The 24820-nt window shown below is 52.7% G+C and overlaps 2 protein-coding genes across 2 annotated transcripts in view; both read left to right on the forward strand.

The window, feature by feature from the left end:
• Positions 1-2864, forward strand: part of NLRC5 (NLR family CARD domain containing 5) — a 48214-nt gene extending 45350 nt beyond the window's left edge. Inside the window, exon 48 of the mRNA XM_084294733.1 lies at positions 705-2864. Coding sequence (XP_084150859.1) covers positions 705-786 — 82 coding nt within the window. The 3' untranslated portion in view covers positions 787-2864. The remainder of the gene's footprint in view (positions 1-704) is intronic.
• Positions 2865-5465: 2601 nt separating this feature from the next.
• Positions 5466-24820, forward strand: part of CPNE2 (copine 2) — a 53159-nt gene continuing 33804 nt past the window's right edge. The window contains exons 1-2 of the mRNA XM_084294599.1: positions 5466-5535; positions 17592-17788. Coding sequence (XP_084150725.1) covers positions 17621-17788 — 168 coding nt within the window. The 5' untranslated portion in view covers positions 5466-5535; positions 17592-17620. The remainder of the gene's footprint in view (positions 5536-17591; positions 17789-24820) is intronic.

The following is a 24820-nucleotide window of genomic DNA, read 5'->3' on the forward strand; positions in this document are numbered from 1 at the left end:
CTTCTCCAAACCATGCGTATCAAACTCCACTAGAAGCCTCTTGTGAGAGACACCCATTCATCCATCACTCAATGGAAAAGTCACTCTTCTCAGAGTGCCTCTGATAATTTTTGGTAACACAGGTCCCAAAGTCAAGTATCTGCTCATATCTAAGCTGTGTCTTTGACCCAAAACCAGCTTCTGTCTTCCCCAGCAGTGAGAGCACCCGCAGAGCAACCACTGAGAAGTATGTCTGGTTCCAGCTGGAGCTTGGGGCCCCCGTGTTCTTGCTCAGCGTGGTGCAGCACAGCACGCAGCCCCTCTGGCTCCATGGAGCACTCTGCTCCACAAGTTAAGGGCCTGGTCCAGGCAGCGTTGGGGTAGACTCCAACAAATGAGGCAGATGAAGGAGGGTGTCGCACATAATCCAAGTTGCTTGTGTAACTCAGATTTTCTTTCCCTTCTTGAAATCCCAGTGGCCTGAGGACCTTTCAAAGCCGTAATCTTTCTCCCAGGATAGTTCAGTGAGTCCGTTTCAGGAGGCAGGAAGCTGCTGGGTTGCTGCTGTGTCGCTAAGATACAGCCACACCTTGCTCTTGTCTCACCGTCAGACCGGCTTTGATAAAAACCTAAAGCTGCCTCTTTGAGTCAGCCACTGTGTTGGGCATGCCACCTCCTGGCCCACCACGCCAAACCCTACAGTAACACGCTTGCTGTCATTACAGGCTGTGGGAGAATCTGGTGCCCAAAGGCCTCGCTGCAGATTTGACAAGCCAAGACCCAAGACTGTGTTTCTCCTTCTACTAGCAAAGAAAAGACATTACCTGACTAGGAGTTGCTTTCCGTTTTCCATTGACCTCAAAAATTGCACTAAAAAAAAAAAGGAGATTCTGAAGAACGCAGGAAACCAAAATTCCTCCAGCTAAAGACTGTAATTATAACGTCTTCTTTCGTTGCACTGAACCAAGTGTGAGCACTTACGTGTGTTTTGTTTCTTGTAAGCTTTTACTGTACAGAAGAACAAAAAGACTAAAGAATTGCTGCTGAGCAGGCAACGTTCTTCGTGTACCAACACTGAATCTCTCTTCAGGATGATGAGATGCATCTGCTCATGCTTTCAGAAAACCAGCAGAATATTTCATTATCTTTAATCAAGATTACAACACCTACAGGATGTTCCAATAAAAGAACGAACATCCTCCAGGAGAGGATGTAACATTTTTACAAAACTGTAAACTGTTGATGCTGTTACAAATGCACTGGAACAAGCTGTTTGAAAATTGTATATAGCTCTGTGTGAAATACCTCTATGATTTTTAAGAAGAAGAAGAAAAAAAAATATTTGCTTCGTAGTGGGCTTCTCTGCATGCAGGAATTGTCTCAGTGTCATAGTAAAATCTTCAGAACTTTGGTGATTTCAAATCATTGTCCAACAATGATCAATGTTTGTGCTGCAATAACACAGCCTGCTATTGCCATAAATTTCAGTGAGAAAACTTGAAGTACTAAAGTGTAAAGCAATTTGTAAGAAAACTGACTATTATATGTGAGAAGATATGCACCACTGCCTACTTTCCTGTGGGGTTTTCCAGAGCTTTGTTGGATTTTTGGATGGCTGCTTCACTAGTGGCTTCCCTTTGAGGTGAAGGGAAGGATAAATTAGCTTGAAATGCCGCAATTTAGACTACATAATGGATTCTTCAAGCTTGTGCATTGCCTGGCCGTGAATGCTGCTGAACTGGAGGGAGAAGATCCCAAGCACTGAGTTTTCTGCTCTGCAGAGGAGACAAACCATGGCAGCTCCTTGCATGTGCAGAATGCCAGTTTGTGTTGCAGGAGAGCATGTCATTCTCATTATTTATTAACTTGTGTTATAAAGTTTTCTTATGTGCTTGTACTGTAAATATTTAATCTTTGTGGTATGTGGGCAGCCAGTGGGTGTTCCTCCTGGAGGAGGAACTGTCCTTATTTAAAGATCAGCATCGAGGTCTGAGAGATACCAATGCTGTTGTATAGAGGTAGGACCCGTTTTGTAGAGAATGCGCTCTGAAAATGCTTTAAAAAACACAACAGACAAAAAAGGTGGTGAAATTCCTTATTAGGCCATAATTCATTAAAGTAATCAAGTATCTGAGATTTAAACACTGGAATTTAAGATTAGGCTTTTTCCAAATGTGGCCTGTATTTTCGTTTTGCTTTTTCATATCTAATTTGCAGATGCAAATCTTTGTAGTGCCCGTGAGAGGAACAGTGCGGTGCAACAGGCGCTGTGACCACAGGCAGAGAGGTGCCTCAGTGCAGTTCGTTCCTCACAGCTTTCGAGGTGAGCAGTGTTAACTGGGCTCTGCTCTGCCCCTGGTCTCCCAGGACTTCTGTTGGAAATGCAACAAGGTGGACAGACTTTTACAGTCCACCCTGGTCCAGGCTGTGATTTGAAAAGCCATTTTATCCTGCATTTTCAACATCGTTTTAGAAGGACTGAGTACTGCGCCTCATAAATAATGAGGTTTACTCTGTATGGAGAATAAAATCACTGGGGTGGTACTCCTTAATGCACCTCGTGATGGCCATTTTGTAATCTTCAGTAGCAGCCACCGCCAGAGCCTTTTGCTGTTACCACACTCCCATGCAACAGCAGGGACAGACAGTGATATTCACTGTCAAACAGAGGTTTGTCCAGCTCTATGGTGTCATCTCCTTGATGCATTCCTGCCTTTAAATTTGTTCTTGTGTCATGATAATTTATTTGCCTCTTTTACTGGTGTGAAATGTACTTCCTTGCATATTGTTTTTCCTCCTGTTTTGATGGGAAAAATAAATGTGCTCTGAGTAATTAAGAAAGCCACTTTGATAAGTGCTTGACTTTTCAGTTCTGTTTTTTTTTTTTTTTTCTGTGTCTGGGATGCTAACCTCAGATGGCTGCCTTTGCACAGGGATCTCTTGGGTTGAATCATATTGTTGGATTGTTCTTCCTTGCAGTGAAATGCAGTATTTAAAAATAAATGAAATCTGTGATTATCCTCCGCCGTTCCCCTGACTCCTGAAGTTAGGAAGCAAGCACTGTATGCCATGAGGTTTGTAGTGACATGAAGCATGCTAAGAACATCAGTGCAGCATTCCTCTTGACTTTAGGCATTAAAGAGTGTCTGTGAAATCCCAATGCACCCCTGCAGTTCCCACGTTCATTCGAAAATTCAAGATTAGCTCCGACTCCTGATGGGCATCATCGCATCATCTCTTCCAGAACACCAGGTGTCAGCAAAACCCCAGGCATGAGACGCAGTTGTCTGCAGCCCAGGTATCCCTGGCCCAAACCAAGTAATTGGGCTGAATTTCAGTGCATGGGCCCTCCCTGGTGTGCCCAAACACAAGGTTGCATGTTCTCTGTGCCTAGCTGGCTTCGTTTGCTGGATTAGGCCTTTAAGTATTCTACTTAGCTGAGGCTTTGTGGAAATGTCACTGCATTTAGAGAAATTGAGGTCTGGGTTGAGTTATGTGTGAAGCAGAATAATAAAATTGGTCCTGAATTTGTTTCTTACACTGAATAGCTGGAGCCATCAGGCTGCCCTTCCCCAGCGTGCTTCCCATTGTCACTGCGATGCTGATTTCCGTATTCTCAGCTTGCAGCCACGTCTGAAAAGTTTCCAGGGGGAACCTGGAGGCTTCATCCAATACCAAGGGGTAGCGTTAGCCTTACGGCATGCAGGAAGACATGAGAGGCTGTGGGGGATCGCGCGAGATGGCTGAGTACTGGAATGATTCCCAAATAGATGGTAATTAACGTGGGCCACTTTCAGAGCTGTCACTATGAGGTTTCACATTTATCATGGTCCAAAAATGGAAATCTGTCGGGACTTCCGCACACCCCTATTGTTTCAGGCTGCCTGCAGCCTGCAGAAGACAATGAACGCGCCAGTCAGGACTGGTTCCACGCACAGAAGGGATTTTGCCCCCTGAGACCAGATCTTTAGAAATAAAAACACTGCTGTAAACAAACATACTGCTGGAGGGTGGTGAGGAGCCCAGACTCTGTGCTGTGGAATAGATGGAGCAGGGCCGAGCCGGGCTTTTGCATGCAATGGCTGCTGTTTCGTAGAGCTGGAAATGCAGCTGCAGTTTCCCCTCTGATAAAACCAGCTCTGAACCCACTGGGACTCCAAGGTGTTGTGTTGGATGGGAGAGGAAAAAAAAAACAAAAACAAAAAAAAAAAAAACACTGCTATGTTGGCATTCATGCAGCATTGGCTTCTTGTCCCTCCAGTGATACTTGGGGACAGTGGCATGGAGGTGACAGGGCAGCCCCAGCACAAGGCCCATTTCTTGCGCAGATCCCAGATACCAGCTGAACGCCTATTTCGGGCACAGCCTCCTTCCTTCCTGCGCTAGCTTCTGGCTGGGCTAACACAGAAAGAAGGATTTTGCTCCTAAAAACCTGTGTTTGGGCTCAGCTTTTGTTCGGATGTGCCCCCAAAAGGCACGCTGCCTGGGCAGAGCAGGAGCATCCTGCATGCCCCTGCTCTGCTGCTGGGCTGGGGGTGGCCAGGCAGCCAGGAAGGGCATGAAGCTGGGGAAGGGAGGGACACCATCAGTGGGGAAATCTGCCTTAGTGCCTTAAAATTAATCTGACTTTAAGCAATCAAGCTGCAGGAGAGGGGAAAGCTGGTGAGGGGGACACTGGGACTTGCTCTTGTTGGCTGTGGTCTTTAGAAGTATGAACAGAAGCTGCACTAAAGGGCCCTATACAAATAAAGGTGACTCCTTTCATCTGAAGCCTCAGAGGGATGCTTGCAGCCTGATTACCCCATCTCCACCTCAGAAATGGGGCAGGGTCCGGTCCCAGTGAGGCAGGGCCGACCCGGTGTCCGTCAGAAGCGAGGGGTGCTGCTCCCACACAGTTGTGTTTTCCTCATGGGTATTTAACATGGGAAGTCCTCTGCCAGCCTTCCCCCTGCTTTTCTCTGAAAGCTTTTCCAGCTGCGTTTGCAGGGCGAATGGCCACGAAACACACCCAAAGGGGAAAACTTCGAGCGGGTCCTGCTTCTCCTACTGGAACGCGTTCCCTTGGCGAGAGGCGTTATTGCAACGAGAGCCTTTACTGCAACGTATGCGCGGAGCGGAACGCTCCCTTGGAGCTGGGTTAGCTCCAGAGAAGGACTTTGGGGAATGAGGACAGCAGAAAACACCCCCAAAACACCCAGAAGACGATGCAGCACCCCGGATGCCAACGAAGGCGGTGCTCGACGTCCTGCCTCAGCGCCGCGAGCCCCGAACCGGGCGGGCACCCTGAGGGACCCTAAGACACCCTGAGGCACCTTGAGGGACCCTGAGGGACCCCGCCTGCCTCACGGGCCCAACTGCGCCCCTTCCCCGCCCGGGTCAGGATAAGAAGGAGAAGGAGGAGGAGGAGGAGGAAGGGGTGGGGGTGGCGCTGCCGCCCCCGGTCCCCGCCCGCGGGCCGCGCCCCCCGAAGGCGGTGGCGGGCGGCGGGCAGCGGCCATGGCGAGGCGCTGAGCCCGCGCCCCGCGGGAGCTGCTCGGCCCGGGCCGGCCCGCGGCGGTGAGCACGGGGCAGGGGGCGCTGAGGGAGGGCAGGGGGCGAGGGGCGGCAGCGGGGAGGGGAAGGGAGGGGAGGTGACAGCCCTCGGGGCAGGGCGGGGACGCCCATCCCGCAGCCTTCGCGTTCCCCTTTCCCCTTCCCCGCCTGTTGCTCGAGCCCACCCCCGGCCCCGGCCGCTCCCGAAGTCGGCAGCCCGGGGAGCGCCGAGCCCCGCCGGGGGGGAGCCCGGGTTAGGGGACGAAGGCAGCGGGCAGAAGGGCAGGGGTGGAGCGGGAGGAGAGCAGAGCTCCGGGCAGGACCACCACGGAGGGGCTGCACCCCTGCTGCTGCCTCTCCAAGCCCCCAAGGGGCTGGGGAGGTCCCCGTGAACCCGAGCTCGGGGCTCGGAGCCTCCTGGAGGTGCTCCCGTGGGGCTGGGGGCAGGAGCAGGCTGGTGCGGGCGCTGTGCTTGTCCCGCAGCGCTGCCCCGGCTCCTGCCTCCTTCTGTCTGCCTCTGCCGGGGGTCCCCGGCCATGTGCAGGCGTCCCCGAGCGCAGGGAGCCACGGGGGGCTTGCTGGTAGGAAGGATGGAGTCAGGGATTTCGAGCAGTAGGGCTGGTACTGGGGCTTTCTTACACGCTGTGTGGTGTCGCCGTGCTTTTCGGGGGTCAGAAATGTTTCATCGTGGGTCCGGCATCGCCTTGGAGTGAGCCCTGTCGGGGGGACAGGGAGCAGAGCGATGAGGAGGGCTGGGAACAAAAGCTCGGGGTGCAGGGAGAGGGTCCTCGCTGGAGACCTGAGGAGGAAGAGGGTGTTTTCATGGAGTAGCCTCCGGGAAGCGATGCGTTTGCTTCGGTTACAGCTGCGTGACAGCCTGGGATGCACGTCTTCTGATGAGGTTCATTTTTGTTTCTCTGCTGCAACATCTGCCACTGCTTCCAGGGCATCCCAGCCAGGACAGTGTGGAGGGAAGGTGCCAGGCAAAGTGGCACAGGAGGTCCCCAGCGCTTGTTGTGGGAGGTGAGAGGTCCTGGAGCTGCCTTCTGAGGCTGTCATGGAGCTGTGGCTCCGTGGGCATGGGCAGGGGGGTCGGGGCTGGCGTCCTCAAGTCCAGCCGTGGAGCTGCTCCCTCCCCACTGCCTGTCTGAGCTCAGCTGGGTGGTCCAGAGGGAAACGAGATCACCAAGGGCCACATCACTGCACCGCCCGGGGGTGTCCTTGTTCCCAGGGAGGGGACAGAGCCGAGGACCTCGCACCGGTTGCTCGCAGCATCTTTCATTCAAGAACCCGTTGCTCCCGGGGTTTGTGGGCACCATGAGCAGGGCACTGGCCCTGTGCACCCAGGTTTCCACCACAGAAAAACCCTTCTGGGTCTCGGCTGCTCGAGCTGCTGGTGAGGATGCTCTTTGTGCCGTGGGGATGTTTCTGCATGCTGTGAGCCTAGCGTTCCCCAGCAGTCCAGCACAGCATCGTCTTCCAGCTCTCTCACCCCAAAAGAGAGGAGCTGTGCGGTGCTGGAGCAGCTGCTGGCTCCCCCGTGATCACCAGTCTGCCCAGCTGTGCACTGGAATTGTATGGGTTTTGTCTGCCTTTTAGGGCTTTTGGGAGTCTCAGCATGGAGTATGAATGGTCTGTGACCAATAACCCACCTTCTTACTTCTGTTAAACCCGGTGGAAAGAATTTCCCACTGACTTCAGTGGAAACCTCTGCGGGCAGTGTGTGCCTCTGGGGAAAGCTGCTGGGCATCGGCTGTGTGACCGTGAAGCGGGGCTTGTTCTCCTGGAGCTGTCAGAGCGCCGAGGACATAATGCTGGCTTAATTGGTGGAAGAGCAGCACTGGCAGCCTCCTGTCCCAGCTCAGGGTTGCCAGCCCTCATAAGGAGCTCATTATTTGAGAGCTTTGGATTTCATGCAAAGGCAGAAGAAAAGGTAAATTTTGGCACTGGGGAGTGGGCAGGTGTTTGAAACTGTGTTCCTGGCAGGAGCCGAACAACAAAACGGCATGAAAAAACCAAACATATCCCTCCCCCCACCCCCCCCCCCCCCCCAAAAAAAAAAAAAAAAAAAAAAAAAAGCACAGCGTTATGGCTTGTCTTAAAACCTCTGTAAAATATTTGTTGAGGGACCTGAGTCGTCATTTTATCTTGAGCTCAGTCTCCTGGCTGCTGGTGTTGTTCTATCCAGGCAGGTTGTTTGTTTTGATCACAGGAGCAAGGGAGAAAGTAATTCCCAGGAACTCAGGTGAGTTAGGAGGCCATGTGCTGTAGTCATAACAATGTCTTTAAAGCACCAGAAAAATAAGCAAATGTAGCCTTCAGTAACAGTGACTGCACTTTTTATTCGCGTGCTGCCTTTTCCTGTGGCTTTGGGTTTGGGAACTGGCAGATTTTCTGCCTCTTTCCAGCATCCAACAGGAAAAAGCTCAAGTCTAAAATAGGCACTGCCCCCCCAGCCCCAGGTTTTCCATGACCAGGCAATTCCAGGCGGTGAGGATTTAAGAAGGAACATCAGACATTGAGAGGCTTATTTTAAAAATCCAAAGAGCTGGGAACATGCGTTTTGCTGTTAAACGGCAAGACCAGTGCTGTGCAACCATGTAAAGCAAATTTTATATTCCCTCCAGCAATTTTTAAAGCTGTTGGAAAGGAGCTGAGAATTTATCAGGCTTAACTCTCATTATAAGCGGCGTTCAGGGTTTTGTGTCCCTGTCAAACAAATCCACATCAGGGCGAAGCTTTGTGCGTCAAGTGCCAGCCTGGCAGCATCTCTGCTGTGAAGCAGGCAGATGAAATGTAATAATTCCAAAAAAAAAATGGATTTTCACGATGAGCATGCAGCTTCACCTGTGTGCAGCGTCAGGGTGAGCTCCAGCCCGGGGGAACATCACTGGTGCTGTCACCAAAGCGAGGACTTGGGGTGCTCTTTGCTTTGCTTGCTGGTGGAACCCAGTACATGCGGTGCTGGTGGGCATCTGCATCCCTCTGCTGCTCAACTGGTTTGTACCCAGCTCCTCGGAGTTGTTACGAGTTGTTGGACGGACAGACACTAAATGTCATTCAGCAGAGGGAAGGATGAGCTCTTGCTGCCCCTCCTGCACCCAGAGCATTTCTTTCCTTGGTGTCAGTGTGGCAGCGCGAGCAAGCGTTGCACAAAACTTAATTAATGCTTATTTATAGGATCAGGGAAGAGGCTTTGAAGTTCTGGCTGCTCAGCAAACACCCAGTGCTGGCACTGGCCTGCAGTGGCATTGGTAAATGCTTAAAGGTGTTTCTCATTACTGAAGTAATGCTTTTTTCCCTCACCCGTGATGCATGGTATTGGCTAGAAATAGGAATTCAGCTGAAATTCAGAAAGCCAGATATTTGGTTTTAATACATTAGATAAACCTTTAATAAGTCAAATAGCAAATACATGCTAGGTATGCTGGGTATAGAAGGAAAAAGTAATTTCACCCCCAGATATTTATAAGGGGTGAGAAAATTCAGAAGCAGTGGCTGGAAGTTAAAACCTGCCCACAGTCCCCAGCACGCTGTGTCTGAGAGGAGAATCATGGGGTTCGTGGTTTATGTTTGCTCCTCTGTAGACGGAGCTTATGGAGGGTTTGACGCTAGCTCCAGGATTCATGGTGACATCACAATATTTTCTGCCCTAAATCACAGATTTTCCGAAATTGAGCCCAAGGGGAAGGCTGTATTCAAGCAGCAATATGTGGTTGTTGTGGTGTGTCTAAGCCAAACGTGCTTGCAGATGGCTGGACCCAATTCCAGTTGCCATTGCGGTGTGTTCGTGGTGGAGGATGATGCTCTCGTGATCCCGTCTTGCCCTGCCTCTCGCTTCCCCCTCTCCATCCCTGAGCAGCATCCCTCTGCTGCCGTGCTGGGAGCCGGTGGCTGATCTGTGAGCAGTTACTGAGCACTGAGTGTGCAGCGAGCTGTGGGTGCCTGGTGCCAGCTGGGGCTGGGCTGCCTCCTGCTCCCAGCCATCGCAACCTGCTTTTTTTCTCTCAGGTTTAGAGGAAATGCTTTTTTTTTTTTTTTTTTTTTTGTCTTTTCCCAGCGTGTGATTTTTCTGAGCGCTCTTCCGAACACGCTAGGTCTCTGCGTGGTCTCTGTGAAGCATGGCACTGGCAATAAAGCCGCTTCCCTCTGCCTGCCACCGCAGGGGTGGAGGAGCAAGCCTTGCTTCTGCCTGCCAGGACGAAGCCTGCTGCTTCCCACCAGGTGAGTGCCGTGCATACACGCTGCCACTGCTGGGAGCGCAGCGCTCGTGCTGTCCCTGTGCTCGTCGTGGCGGGTGACTTCCTTCCAGGAGGCGAGGTTTTGCCCAGCCCGGTCGCTTTGGGGATGAGGTGCTGGGCGATGACGCCTTTAGACTTCATCCAGAGCAGGCTGGAGAGCAAACCTTGCTGCCCTTTGCTCCCGAGTGCTGGGATGGACTCTGCTCAAGGGTCAGGGCAGGGCGGGTGGCGTTGCAGGCTGCCTGCTGGCTGGGGGCATGTTTTCCTTCACACGCCCAGCTTAGCAAAAACTCTGCTTTCTGTGGGTACGGGACCTCTGCGAGGACGTGGGTCCTGTCCTGCAGTCCTGCAGCAGGGGTGATGGAGGTGCCAGGAGAAGCAGGCTGCTGCTGGCGTGTCTCAGCTCCCAGCTGGGCTTCTCAGTCGCTTTTTAGGTGCTTATGGCTGAAGCTGAGCCTGACTATGCTTGCAGGGATGGGAACATCGCTCCCACCTGCCCAGCTTGCTCAAAGCATCCCCTGACTGTTGCTGGCCCTCCTCACCATCCTGCATCCCAAACGGCAGCGGGGTGCTGCGCATTGCGAGCCAGCTGGTGACCAAAGGCAGGGCTGGCAGCGTCCCCTCTTCTCCAGGCAGGTCCCCGGGACTGCTGCCAGCTCGGGATGGGGCTTGCAGCCTGGGTGACCTGTGCTCTGGGGTGGGTTGTAGCCCACATGCCACCCCTGGCAGGAGAGCACTTTCTCCCTCAGCTTCCTGTGCTTTGTCCTCCTGCGGGAGGCTTTTTGGCTGCTGTGAGCTGCCCTCGCCCATCGCTGGGAGCAGCTCGGTGCTTCTTCCCCTCAGCAGCACGTGCCCTCGGGGCTGGAGAGGCTGGACGGGGCTCTTTGGGACAGAAAGGCAAAACCTGAGCTTGTCAAAGCTGCGATGCTGGTTAGTGAATTCTACCCCGTTATCCCTCCAGTTGCTCTCTGGACACAGCCTCTCTTGCTGGGTTTAGCTCTCCCTGCGTGGTCTGCTGGGCACGTGCCTCTGGGGACTACGGCCTTGTGCTCAAGTCCATGTGCATTGTCCTGTTTCCATGCACGGAACTTCTGCAGGCAGAACTAGGCAGAACCCAGCTTTGACCCTTGAAATTAGAGAGTGCTGGCATTCGTGGCTGCAACCACGGTCACCTCTGTGGCTGCTCTGGTGCCAGCCCTGTGCCCCGCAGCGCCCTGGCGTGTGGGGTGACGCCCCCCCTTGCCGGGCATGGTGCAGTTGGCTCAGCTGGTGAGCATCAGGAAATCTGCAGTGAGAATTAGTTCGCCCGAGCGTTAGCTTGCCCCTTAGGGTTTCCATCCCTCTGATGGCCACGGCTGTTTTTTGGTGTGCTGTGCTCTGCGTTTCAGCTCACCCAGCTGGCCCACCTTCGGGGTGCCGCATCTTCAGGGTCCGCTGTGGCCTCAGCTTCTGGGGATGGCCCAGGGCAGGGAGCAGGAGCGGTTCTGCAGGCACAGAGGTGCTCTCTCGGCCAGCCCTGACCTCACTGTGCAGTGGGATTTGCACCCCTGGGGACCGAGGAGCCCATGCTGCACGTGCAGTGAGGGCTGCCAAAAGCCACCGTGCACATTCGATCATTTCAGAGCAACCCAACCACAAAAAAAGGTGTTTGAACCCTTTCCGATTCAGCCTCTCCCTGGTAGCTCCTGGAGACAAAAAGCGGTGCCAGGACACATCTGCATTCGGAGCATGGGCTGCAAACCTGCGAGGGCCAGTGGGCTTTTCATTTAAGAGCTGACACTGGAGAGGAGCTGGACGTTTTGGGTGGCTTGTCCTGCCTGGATTTGGGGTCTGTGCATGGCATGAAGGAGGCAGGAGGAGGACTTCAGTCTGCCTGCCGTGCAGCACCTCGGGGCTAAGTCAACATCAAAACTCCAGTGATGGCTTCACCTTTCTGTGCTCTGAAGGTGAGCTGGGACAGTGCAAGTGAAGGCTGACTTCAGGAAGCAAGGCAGTCCCTGGAGATTGAGGGAAGCCAAATTTTCTGTGGCTCCTGTGCCCGGTGGCCAGGCTCTGTGCTGTCCAAGAAGAGCTGAGGTTGTGTTGTGGTTTTCCCTGGCTAAAATCTGCCTGGAAAGTCTGTTTGGAAAGTACTCTAGGGAGAGGGTTTTGGGGAAGAAGTGATGTAAATAGATAAACTGTGACCACATAAGCTTTGTTTCTTTAGAAAGCCTCTCCAGGGGGCTGTGGGGCAGCTCCTGGTGCGGTCAGCCTGTCACATCACACCGCGGCGAGGAACTGCTGAGCGAGGGCAGGCAAAGGAGAAGGGAGAGAGGTGAGATTCACCCAGGGTCACACTGGAATCAGCACTGAGGTGGCCCCAGGCCGCTGGCCATCGTCACAGCTTGCTCGAGACGGGATTTTTTGCAACAGCAGTGTGAGAAAACCTGCCGTCAGCACAAGCAGCAATTACCTGGCCAGGCAGCGTTCGGGATGGTTTCCATCGGGAAGGGCTTATTTGGGAGATGACACATTTATGTCATCTTGAAACCTTTTTTTTCTGCTGTGTCAGGCCCCTTGTGCTTCCCTGGTGGGCTGGGTTGAGGTTTGCATTTCCAGAGGTGCTGGTCTGGGGCTGCCTGCCTGCCTCTGTGCTGCCGATCCGCAGGGCTGGAGGTCCGGTGCTCCCAGCAGGGGCGTCCGCAGCAGAGGTATTTGCAGAAGAGCCTTGCTGCCGACTGGAGAGGTCAGTGCTGTGGGTTTTCCCATGCTCTTCTTCCTCCCTCTGCTCTCCTGCTGCCTCTCCTGCCTGTAAACTCAGAGGTGTCCTCGTATGAGCCCAGAATTACCTGTTTGGTTGCCAATAATCCTGTTTTCCAAAAGAGGAACGTGCTTCTGCCACTGACTGGAGTGGAGCAGCCTGCATGGGTAAACTGAGTCACGGGTGGCTTCTGTGAAGCCTCATAGAAATCAGTGATCTTCCCAAAGGAGGGGGGTGGGGAGGCTTCCAAGAGGGACCCAGAGGGACTGTCCATGAGTCTGGTACTTTTGGGGCTGTTTCAAATATATCTTGTGTGTTCTCTGTGAAGTTTGTTGATTTTTAGATTAAAGGAGAGGAAATCACTGGAGTTTGAGGGTACTGCTAACATTACAAAAGCCCCCCAAAATGTTTTGCTTAAAATGCCGTGAAAAAGGTGGATTGAGGTACACAAACCCAAATTCTGGCTGCGGCGTCACCTTGAGACCTGCAGAAATGCTCTGCACGCCCGCAGCCTTTATGCTGTCCCCAGTGTAAGCCCTGCTCGCCCTTCATCCCAGTGCCGAGGAGTTATTGTTCTTCTGCTTCCCTGAAACTACGCATCTGTTTCCTGTAGTAATGCAAACTCTGACCTGGTGTGATGGTGAGAGAGGGTTTTTTTTTCCTTTCTCTTTTTTTTCTTGTTTTCTTCTCCTGTTCGTGCTTAAAACCACCTTACCCTGGCCATTGTGGCGTGCTTCTCTCCCGGAGGAGGGAGGAGAGGATGCGTGCATCGCCCTGGGGCTCCCCTTTCTCTTCTGGGTGGCTTCAGCGCTTGCTGAGCACCAAATCCCTTGCTACAGGGCGCTGTGGACACAGAGCAGCCTTGGGGGGACACAGTCACATAGGGAAAAAGCACTTAAAGATTGTCAAGTGCAGAGATGTGTCCATCTCAGGAGGTCCTTGAGGCGTGAATTGCTGGGACCGTGTGATCTGAGCGTACCTCTCCACCCTTCCCTTCTGAGGGCTCTTCTTCAAGCACCTGCTGTGGCCAGTATCAGATGTTGCAGGAACACCCTTCCCGTGTTCCCGGGGTGCAGCGTGGAGCTGGGGAGCTGGGACGGGGCAGATGCACGCCCCCGCTGGGGCTGGACCCGCGCTGCTGGGAGCCGGGCAGCCGCAGGCTGGCGTGCCTTTCAGCAGGAAGCCACGTGGCAGCGCGATAAGCACGAACCTGGCAGCTGTGATTATATGTTAGGAGAATATTTGGCTGTGGATGCCAAGTGAGTCGGAGGACTTAATTTAGGGCAGCGAATGCAGAGAGACGAGAACAAAAAAATAAAAAAAAAAAGGAGGAGAGACTGGAATGTATAACGATGGAGAGCTGGCTCTGCTGCCAGCCCCGCTTCCCCCGAGTTCAAAGCATCCCATTGCCCCGGGGGAGGTACTGGATGTGTGCCATCGCCCAGCCCAGAGGTACGAGCTGCAGGGTGGCCAAGACCCATTTCTTCCCAATGTGCTTCTGCCCAGAGACTGCTCCTGGGGCTGGACGCTGAGCGAATGGGCTGGTTGTGATGCTGGGACACGCAGATGTGTCCGTGCCCTATTACGGCATCACGGATGCTTTTGGCCTCCTGCCTCATCTCTCAGTGTTACTGTTGGCGTTTCCGTGGGTACATGGTGAATTGTTTGGGGAGCTTACCTAGCTGAGAAAAAGACTCTTTTATATGGGTTGGTTGTCAGGTGAATCCATCCCCTGGCCTGGTTTGCAAGCACACAGCTGCTGTGCCTGCAGAGGAAGAGGAGCAGCCCCGCAGGGCATGGGAAGCTTGGCCAAGGGGAAAGCTCCACGTCCCTCTTGCTGACTCTTTGGCCTTGGTGAGAGATGCTCTCAGGAGCTTCGTGGGCCCAAAGCTCAGCCACGCGCTGACCTGAGGGTGAGGTGCTTGGAGTGCAGCTGGGGACATTTAGGATGGGACCCCTCTGCTGTGCCCCAGCACCACGGTGTTGGCAAAGGGCATGGGGTGCAGCCACCTGGGTGTATCCAGAGGGACTGGAGCTGGTGGGTGATGTGAGAGGTCCACCCGTCTCTTGGGCATCTCCATCCTCGGTGGAGAGCTGGCCTCTGAGGGCCAGATGGATCAGCAGCTCCTTGGTGGAAAAATCACCTTTATCAGGGCTGTGCGGAAAGGGCTGGTGGCATCGCCCTGCTGCCTTTTGCCTTGCTGGTAGTTGCATGGCTGGGCACCTGTGTAATGATACCAGGATCCCACGGTCCATGGGTGGAGGGGAGGAAGAGGCCAGTGTCCCAGTCCCTGATTTTGGGCACCTGGGCTGGGAGCAGGTCCCAGTCAGCACTGGCCACCTCTCCTCTTCTCTGTGGATGCTTCGACTGTGAGCTTCCCGTGCTGCCGGCGCTCTTGGAGGCTCAGCAGGGGCTGGAGTGCAAGCGATGCTCAGCATGCTCAGAGGATGTTTTAGTGCCAGTCAGCCCTGGGAAAAAAAGCTTTTTCCACTGAGTCATTTGCTGCTTCTGTTTTGTGTGAGGCAGCGTCGAGATCTGGGGGGAAGGGGAGATGGAAAAACCCAACCCAGATCTCCCACTCCAGCAGGACCCCATCCACATCAGCATAACTGCACAGTTTGCTTTTTGGAGGGAGTAGCAGGCAGATCGCAGCATAAATAGAACAGGACTGGCTATTTTAAGACATCAATTGCATGATCTGTGTATTAAAAAATAAATAAATTTGTTTCAGCCACAACTGGCAGTGTGGGCTTGGAGAGGAGCAAGTAGGTAGTGCCTGCAGGCAGCAAGGGCTCCAAGGTGGAGGGGCCAGGAGTACTTCTTCCACCTAATTCTGAAGCCAGTTTAAGAAGACAGTGGGTATTTCTCCTTGGGGTTGCAGCAGATTAGGGTTCCTCACGTACACTGTTTGATTTCTTGTTGCTGGGAATTGGGAACGATGGTGCTAGATGGAGCTGTTCTGGAGGGGAGCAAGTTCTGTGTGGGGCTGGGGCTTGGTGGCTGTTCTGGAGAAGGGATGGACACGTGCGTGCACAACCAGGGATGGAGCTGTCTTCTTCTGGAGAGGTTTCTGGGTTCCTCTGGAGCTGAAACGGTTGTGCCACTCCTGCCTCTTCCATGTCAGCTGGATGAGCAATGGGTTGTGATAGAGCTTGTACCACTGGGAGTTGAAGCCAGGCTGCTGTTCAGCAGAAATCTTAGCAGACAGGGCAGGAAGGCTTAGCCTGGTAAGGGAGAGCTGTTTTCCTCCTCTGTGGGACTCCACGGCAGGGCTGTGGCACGTGAGGCTGGGTGCTCAGTGACATCCCTGCTCCCTCTCTGTCAGCAGCAGCGCCTGCTGATACTTGTGCCCAGGGAGAATAAACAAATAATATTAATTGGGGTTTCAATGCCAAACAGCAGCAGATGGCTTATCAGGGGGAAGGAAGGTGTTGTTTGAGGTTTTGAGATAAAGCAGATGAGCCAGGAACACTCTTGACGACGAGGGCTATGGAGAAAAAGTATTGAACCAGCTGACGGGCAGAGCTCTCTTTCCAATAGCAACCCCAGCCACAAGCATTTATGAATATAACTTAATCTGACAATGCTACGACCTCACTTTTTTTCCCTTCCCTTTTCTCCCTTCTCTTTTTTCTGTTGAAGGCATCTTATGTTTTTCACAAGTGGACTGCACGTCAGAAAGCGAACCTGTCAAGTGGGAGGTATATGGGGTTGTCATATTAATAATGGTATAAAGCTCCCATTTATCTCAGTGGAGTAGCTTTGATTGCATACTTTTGGTAAGCTCTTATAACAAATGAGTTTTTATCGAGGTCCTGTAACTCATCCTGTGCACCAGGTCATACGGTTGTCATATTGGCCTGGCTCTTCGGTCAGCCAGCAAATGCTGCTTTGTCATTGCTGCCAGAGCCCCTGCCACCGGCCTGGTGAAAGGCTGGGAGCAGCACTGAGCCAGAACCCACGGTCAGAGTTTCCCTTCACCTCACTGAGCCTCAAGATCTCACCCCTTTCTTTATGATGATTTGGGGCAGAGCTCAAGTCTGGCCATCGTGATTTGAGACAAACCCATCCATCAGCAGGGACGGCCTGGGAGTGCAGGGCTGCTGCCGTGGGACTGCTGGATCAGCTCAAGGGCAGTCCAGGTGCTCCCGTGGGTCAGCTCACAGGACCCACATGTGGGAGCAAATCCTGCACTTCGAGACTTGTTACAGCTCCCCAGCCATTCCGAAAGTGCCAAATGATGACCAATTTTCATGTTGAAAAGTATAATGGAAGTGTAATTTCTCCCCACAAAAGACAAATCACGCTGGAGAAAGAGGCTGGGAACACTTCCCGTGCTGGGATTTGAAACTATAATTTGGAGATGTCAGCAGGGGACCTGGCAGGGTACTCGGTGGCGTGGCTGTGACCTCCAAACACCCCAAGTCATGTTTCGCACCACCCTGCACAGTCAGCTCCCTCCTGTGCTGGGAGGCCTTCCTAAGCAGCCCCCAGGGTTTGTGTACCCAAGGTGTGGGTACGTGCCTGAGGCTGGCCGTGCACCCCTGGGTGGCTCCGATAACGCGGAGGTGAGGCAGGCAGGAGGGGACACCTTCTGTGATGCGGTATGGTGAATTTGTTCCAGCACAGGCTGGTTGGACGAGTTCAGTCTCCTCTCCTCCTAGTATTTGTCCATACTTGCTGGTCCTTCCACCTTCTCCTCTCTCCAGCAGAGGTGAGATGTCACAAAACCAAGGCCGTCTGTAGGCAGAGGCGATGGCCGTGATAGCCGTGCTGGGTTTGCTGCCTTCTGCCAGCTCTGCTGCTGTGCCCAAGATGCTGCCTCGCTTCCTCCTGCTCTTTTGGGGGCTAAAAAGAAGTTGCCACCTTTCCTTGAAAACCTGTTATTTGTGGAGTAAAGCCATGACAGGATTTTGTTGTTCTGCTGAGCTCCCACTCAGGAAGCCTGGTACGGCGCCCGTGTGGGGGTGACGACCAGGCAGGGCAGCTGCTTGACTGCCAGGAAAGCCTTGTAAATGATTTTGCATCCAGCACTTTGTGTGGCTGCCTGCCTTTCTGCTTGCCCTGAGGTCTTTCTCCTTTCTCTCATGTCCCACAGACTGCCTGGGGTTGCTGCTGCTGGAGTCCATGGCGTACACCGGGACTCCCTCGCCAGCGGGGCCTATCGGCTCCCAGTACTGCGTCTGCAAGGTCGAGCTGTCCGTCTGCGGCCAAAACCTTCTGGACAGGGATGTCACTTCCAAATCCGACCCCTTCTGTGTCCTGTTCATGGAAGTCAATGGAAAATGGGTGGAGGTAAGTCCTGAAGCTGCGTGGATTTCTGCCTCCTGTGGTTTGCCGCTGCTGCTGTCTTCAAATGACACTCGTATTTTGGGCACAAGGACAAACCTGGATTCCTAACCAGAGCAGAGACTCTGTGTTGCTCATGGTTGGATCAAGCTGAATTAACATGTCTTTCAGCATCTTTATCTTTTCCTTCCCTCTGTGCCAGAGCCTGGCATAGGAGTCCTGCGATAAGGGCTCTTGTGAGGTGCTTTTTGCAAGACATAAATTCATAAGGGTGAGCTTGCACTGAGGTCTGTGCAAGCTTTTAAGCTCCCTGAGGTTCTGCAGGTCCTGTTCCTCATCACATTATATCTTGACCGGGACATGCCTGATTTCCAGATGCTCTTCCCTGCAGTATCAGTGTGTGTAACCCTTGAAGTTACAGTAGAGTGAGGAGTTGGATTTGTGCTTTTCTACACTGAACCAGGAGCTTCATGGCAGCTTGGGGAGCTGCGCATGAGCTGCTGGGTTAGCGTGATGGGTGAGCACATGTGCAAAAGGCATTTCAGTGCTCTCAGCACGAAGCATGTAGACGTGCTACAGGAAAGGAGGCAGTACTGAAGTTGCGCCTTTGGAGGAATCTCCTCTGTGAGGCTGGTCCTCGTTCCTCTGTTGAACTGACCTTTCCTGGCAGAGGTAGAAACCTCTCAGTCGTCCCAAGGCTGTGCATAGGTGCCTGGTTTTACAAATGTTCCTTACCAGTTTGTGCTGCCAGGTGTAATGACAGGCTAAACTTAATTGCAAACCTCAAAATATCAACTCAGGCACGTGGTGGGCCTGAAGTGATCTTGCCATGTGTGAACTAGTCCCAGTCACTTCCCAGTGCGCAGTAAGCTGGGAGCACTTCAGATCTGGATGTCTGCAATGCTAATCCCAAGGGACAGTTAGATATGTGAGGTCCTGCTTGGAACCAGGCATATTTAGGGCTGAGACAAGATGAGCTGTTTCTTGGATAGGTCACAGGTAAAGTTGTTCCTTGGGCTTCTCTTGGAGAGTTGTTCTTCTAGGGAACAGGAATGTACTGGGTGAAGGTCTGGCAGGCCAGTCCTGTGGTGCAGAGCAGTCCAGGGCTGCTTGTTAGGAATACCTCCAAAAATCATATCAAGGTCAACAGGCCTTGCTGTGGGCATTCAGCAGGCCTCAGTACAGGCTTTCAATGGGCTGAGAGGGCAGGACGTGGGAGAGGAAGGAGAACATTGTGAGCTGGGTGCACAAGGAGGTATGGATCAGTTCTGATGCAGACAGGCAGCAACCAGATGGCAAATCTGGAGTGAATGGGAAAACTTTACAGACATTCTTCTGATGTTTCCAGCCCTCCACTTCTGCAGGATGAGGCTGCTGCTAATGGGGTTAATGGAGTGAGAGGGAATTTACCCTCTGGCTGTCTGAATTATTTCATAGCATAAATGAAATGGCCTGATCCCCAAAGTTTGCTTCCTAGCAATCCACCAGCAGAGGATGTGATATCCCCCTCCTGCTGGAAGTAGCACTGGAGTACACACCCCACTGCAAGCCACTTTGGGGACTGCACTTGTGCATGTTGATGCACTGTGGTTCATCCAGAGATGCTCAAACTGGCTTTAAAATTGGCTGGTAGTGACCAAGGTTGCTGCCAGCAGTGTTACTGCAGTGGCAAGAGGTTTCACTCAGGGAGGTCTCCCTTTTGGCTACAGAGGGATAGGTTCTGGGCCAAAATGCCTGCAGAAAAAATAAAAATAAAAATCACAGAATCACAGAATTATCTAGGTTGGAAGAGACCTCAAGATCATCGAGTCCAACCTCTGACCTAACACTAACACGCTAAAAAACATATGTGGGTTTTATTTTATAAGTGTGATTGCAGTTAGATGGTATAAAGCTTTTTTTTCGGTGTGTCCGTGAGGAAGCAGATAAGCAGCACATTGAGATGTGATGGATGGGTGCAAGTAGTGGTGTTGGATACAGACCTGGTCAGCACAGCACAGAATGAGCAGCCAAGGGGTATTAAATCACCAAACTGCAACAAAAATGTCCCAATTCCCAGGTGGTCTAATTTTTCTGATATCTGAACTAATGAACTAGTGCCAAGGAGCTGATGAATCGAGGTGCATTGGCTAAGGTGTCCTACAGCTGATCTCGATGTCAGCAGGGAGGGTGTGGGGGCAGACCTTGCCTTTGCCATGGTCTGTAATTAATTTTGCTCATCAGGTTGGATGAGACTAATGAGCTTTCCCATCTTGATAGGTGTCATCTCTTTGACCTAGTTGTGCTTTTCAGGAATTCCTCTTTTGCTGTCAGCAATGTCTCAGTCCAGCAGTTTTGATTCCAAGGCTTCTTTTGCAATACAAATATGTGGTTTTGCTCTTTTTCTCCCCTTCCTCTGCTATTTTTAGCTTCTTCATAATTGACAAGATAGGTGCTGGACGCCAGCCTTGAATGGCAGATTGCTCAATGCTCTGCTGCTGTTTCAGTGCAGGTCAGCATGTGGCCCGAGCTGGAGATATGTGGAGCTCTCCAGTGGGAACGGCTGCTCCTGGTGTCCATGTGCAGGGGATGTGGCCCCGAGCCTCCAGCACGCTGTGGGAATGGCCAGCACCCAAACCCTTGTGCCCCCACAGCCTCCTGTGCCCCCATGGTGTGGTTGCAGTGCACAGCAACAGGACCTGAGGGAATGGCATGGAGGTGTGACAGGGGAGGTTCGGATCCAATATCAGGAAAAGGTTCTTCACTGGAGGGTGGTTGGGCACTGGAACAGGCTCCCCATGGCAGTGGTCATGGCACCAAGCCTGCTGTCTAAAGTGTTGTCTCGAATAGCAAAGCTGAAGTACAGGGGATGGACAGGGACAGGCCACAACGTGCTCAGCAGCATGCCCTCATCCCATAGCATGTGCTGGCAAGCACTGACACTGCAGGTGCCTCCTCTGCACTGGGGAGAGTGACATGAGTGACGCGTTGTGGCCTTGTTTAGAACAAGGGCCTCCAGGATCCTCCCAGCCATCGTCATGCCAGCACCCGTACCTGGGTAGTGGGGCTGCAGTGCCTGCAAATGCCGACAGCAGGGGTTCTGTTCTTCTGGCTGTCATTTTTGTTCCCAAATACAATTATTTTGTCTCGCTGAGCTTAAGAAGAATTAAAAAAAATATATTAATGAATCAGCCTTGGAGAGGGGGTGGTGGAGGGAGGGAGGAACAAAAAGCACAGGCCCAGAAGTGACATAACGATGGGTAATGTGTCAGCCTTCTGCCTGGTGTTGTCGGCTGGCAGGAGCCAGGAAAGACCTGGCCCATGACTCAGCTGTGCCCTTGCTTTTGTGCCAGCCTGAGTCATCCCTCCTTCCCGAGCCTCGGTGTGGTGGCACTGGGCACCCCTCATCTCCTCTGTTGCTGAATCTCAGAGGGGTATGGAGGCCGTCAGCTGCCAGCCTGTTGGCCTGGGGCTCCTAGGGTATCTTTGGAGGGGAGGACGGCAGTATGGCATGGAGTCTTTGCTCCCAAATGTTCCATCCCATGTTCCCTGCCCCTCAGGAGAGCATCTCCCAAGTGCTGGGGATGCCTGAACATCTCCAGCAAACCTCTCCTTGGAAACTGGAGGGCTCTTCAGCTGCGTTCATTTAACGCAAGGGTTACAATTAGAGAAACTCTCCCAGATGTGTGCTTGTTTTGTAGAGCTGAGACTCTTGGCTGAACAGAAATCTTCAGTTAGCCTGGTTGCTAACTGAAGGCTCTTAAAAACCCTTGTGCTTTTCTGCTCCTGGGTTGCAAAGCCACTTCTGCTCTTTGCAGGGCACACAAACGTGTGAGTGTCCAGGCGAGAAGGAGGAGGCGGGAGCCCGTGGCCTGGTTGCCTCCTGGTGGATGTTGTGTGAAAAGCCCTTGTGCACGATGGTTGCCAGCAGGGTGGAAGGTAAAGAGCTGTACCAAACTGAAGACTGAAATATGTGCAAGGAAGCTGCTGAAGCTTGTGACTTTTTTGTGCTTCACACAGTAAGGAGGCAGTTAAACACTTGGTCAGCTGGGTGTTGACAGAAGCCTCCTCACTCTGCAAGGGTGAACTCTCAACATGCTCACTGTGTTCCTCTTCCCCTTCCCTGGCCCACCCATTCCTGGTAAAGCTGGAGATGAGACCTCAAGTTACCTCCTTCAAAGCTTCACCTGGTGCCCAGGAGCTGGTTTTAATGGGGAAGGCTGCTCTTCCCTCTCTGCTGCCTGCAGGACTGTTGCGGCACAGCCTCAGAGGTGGTGCCACAGCCCAGCCTTGAACACGGCTCGTGATCAGCCATGTTTCTGTAGCTCTTCCTTAGCAGCTTGGGCCAGGGAGTGGGCACCTGGCATTGCTGTAATGCACGTGTCCTCAGACCCTTGATGAGGTTGCCCAGAGAAACGGATGCCTCAGCACTGGAAGCGTTTAAAGCTGAGTTGAATGGGGTTTTGAGCAACCTGATGTAGTGAAAGATGTCCCTGGCCATGGCAGGGAGTTGGACTCGGGGATCTTTAAGTGTCCCTTCCAACCCAAACCTGTCTGTCATTCTCCAGTCTCCCAGCCTGGATGTCCCCTTCCACCCAGCCCAGCAGTCTTCGTCGGGCTGCTGTATCCCTGCTGGTGTGGCAGCGTGTAAGAGTATTTGAGCAGTAGTAAGTGTCTGATTGCACTGTGGAGGTGCTCTTGAAGTTCCTGCTCTTTCTATATTCTTTTCTTCTCCATTTGCACTCAGAAAAAGGCTATTTTTGTTTCAGTGTGAGGCACAGCTTTTCTTGCAGAGACCTGGGCTCTTTGTATCTTTGGGTGCTCCACAACTCTACAGCACCCCAAAACGGCACGCCACTTGCCTCCAGCCTTGCCATGGATGCATTTTGGATAATGGCAGGGTGGGAAGAAGCACAGGCAGTCTGCTGTCCCCTTCTCAGCTATCCATTATCCCAAAGGGGAAGCAGCTGCCTCTCGAGCTCACTTTTCATCCTGATTTGACTTGGTCCCTGGCTTCCCAGTAGCTTGGGGAACATGAAAGGAGCTAAAATCCATCTCTGATGGACTTAATCTCATATGCTAGCCTCAAAAGGGGATTTGTATATGTTGTGCTTGTTTGGACAAGTGCAGCACTCATGGATGGCCACTGCTCCTGGTCCACCAGAAGCGTCTCTCTGAGCAGATGTTTGGGTCCCGCAGCACAGGCGGTGGCAGAGAGGGAAGGATCTGTGTGAATTGCATTGCTCTGACTGGTGTACAACCCGCTTATGTTGATTTATTTGATTTCCATCTCCCCAGAGGGTGAGGCAGGTGGCTATTTTGAGAATACAGCATTTACTTGAGTCTTTTCCTGGCAATTAAGACAGACTAAGTGACCAACTTTAAAAATACTGCGATAGTTGGTATATATAGCAAACTTACCACATTTCCACTCAGTCCCTCCAAAATCTCTCCTCTATGCTGAATGAGTTCCATTGGGACTCAGAGGTATGTGTTTTCATTTTATGCTTTTTCTGTCGTGGAGTACTTATTTCTGGCTCTGCTGCTCTGGCAGGCGTCCATCCGTCCTGCAGTCCACGGGTGCCAGTGCAGGAGCTGCTTTCTGTGGAGGTGTTGCCCTGGGACCTGGGTTGCGTCAGGCAGCTCAGCCTTCTCCGCTGGGTGTGTGGACTGCAGGATGAGAAGTGGTGCTGGCCAGGGCTGCAGGATGCTGCTGGTGGATGTGATGGTTTTCCTTGGAGCGAGCAGCACCAAGGGAACAGCCCGGTGAGCTGTGGTAGAGCTGAGCTGGAGGAGAGGAAGGAGCATCTCTCCTTGTCCTGGTGGGTGCTTTAAGTGGCTTGGGGGAAGGAGAAGGGCAGATTTCCATGTTCTGGCAAAATATTCAAAGTGTTGTGTGGAAGGACAGACCCAGCATGAGGAGATAAATGTGAGGTTTAGTTTGCTCTCTGCTCTGATCAGCTCCCACAACTCATGCCACAGATGTGAATTCCTTCTAAGCACAGCACTTCTTTCACAGGGAGCGTGTATAGGTGGGACGAGACCTTCTGGCTCCAGGAGACCTTCAGCAGTGACCCCATGGGAGGGCAACCAGCTCTACCCACCCCACTCCATCCATAGGATGCTGCGTCCTAAGGTGTCTCCTCTACACCTGCTTTGTGAGGGTTCAGGGAGGCGGCACCTGAAGCCTCCTGGCCATGCACGTGTGAGGGCTGGGGGCAGAGGAATGGATCCAAGATGAGAAGTACCCCTCGGTCCCACTTTGCATCCCACCTGAGATCCCGTCTCACAGCTGAGCAGGGGCACTGCTCATCTGCAGGAGGTGCAGCAACAGCTAATGCCAGCTCAGAGGCTCCCAAAGTGCTTCAAAGTGGTGTGTTTTTGATAAAATCACGCTGGAGAGCGTATGCCTTTCTTTCTGTTCAACAGCCCCAGTAACCTTATCCTGGAATAGTGGTGTGAAATGGAAGAAAGGCCAAGGCAGCCAGCTCTGTCAGGGCCTGCCCTGTCCCAGCTTGGTCCTGCAGGATACCCTCCATGAAATCCCTGCCACCTCTCATCTTCTAAAAGCTATCTGCAGCCGTCTCTCCTTACAAAGCTCTCTTGCTGGAAGGTTATCCTTGGAAACATCTGTGAGCTTCCATATGCAGCTCCATTGCTTCATCTTTTGTGCTCTTCCCAGGCATCTGGGGATATCATTTCTTCCAGCTTGCTTACCTGCCTGGGAATCAAAACTGTGCTGGTCCAGCAGGCAGCTGGAGCTTCTCTGCAGGTCCCTGTCACCCTGGTACTCAGTTACTGAGGATGAAAAGCAGTGCTTTGAGTTAAATATTTTAGCGTCAGCAGATCTGAGATGCTCCAGGTCATGCTCTGCTGGCTGGGCTCATGCCCTGTGGGTGAGGGCAGTCTGGCCCTTGGCTGCTCACAGAATGTAGGAAGCCAATGGGCTGGTCGTGGCCACCTTTGTGCTGGTTCAGGAGGATTTGGGGGGCATCAGAGGAGGGCATTGCACCCATCAGCCTTCCTCCCACTTCTTCCTCTGCAGGGTGCATCCTGGTC

Source organism: Netta rufina (genome assembly GCF_964035555.1).
Source record: "Netta rufina genome assembly, chromosome: 13".
In the NCBI taxonomy this organism is placed as follows: Eukaryota; Metazoa; Chordata; class Aves; order Anseriformes; family Anatidae; genus Netta; species Netta rufina.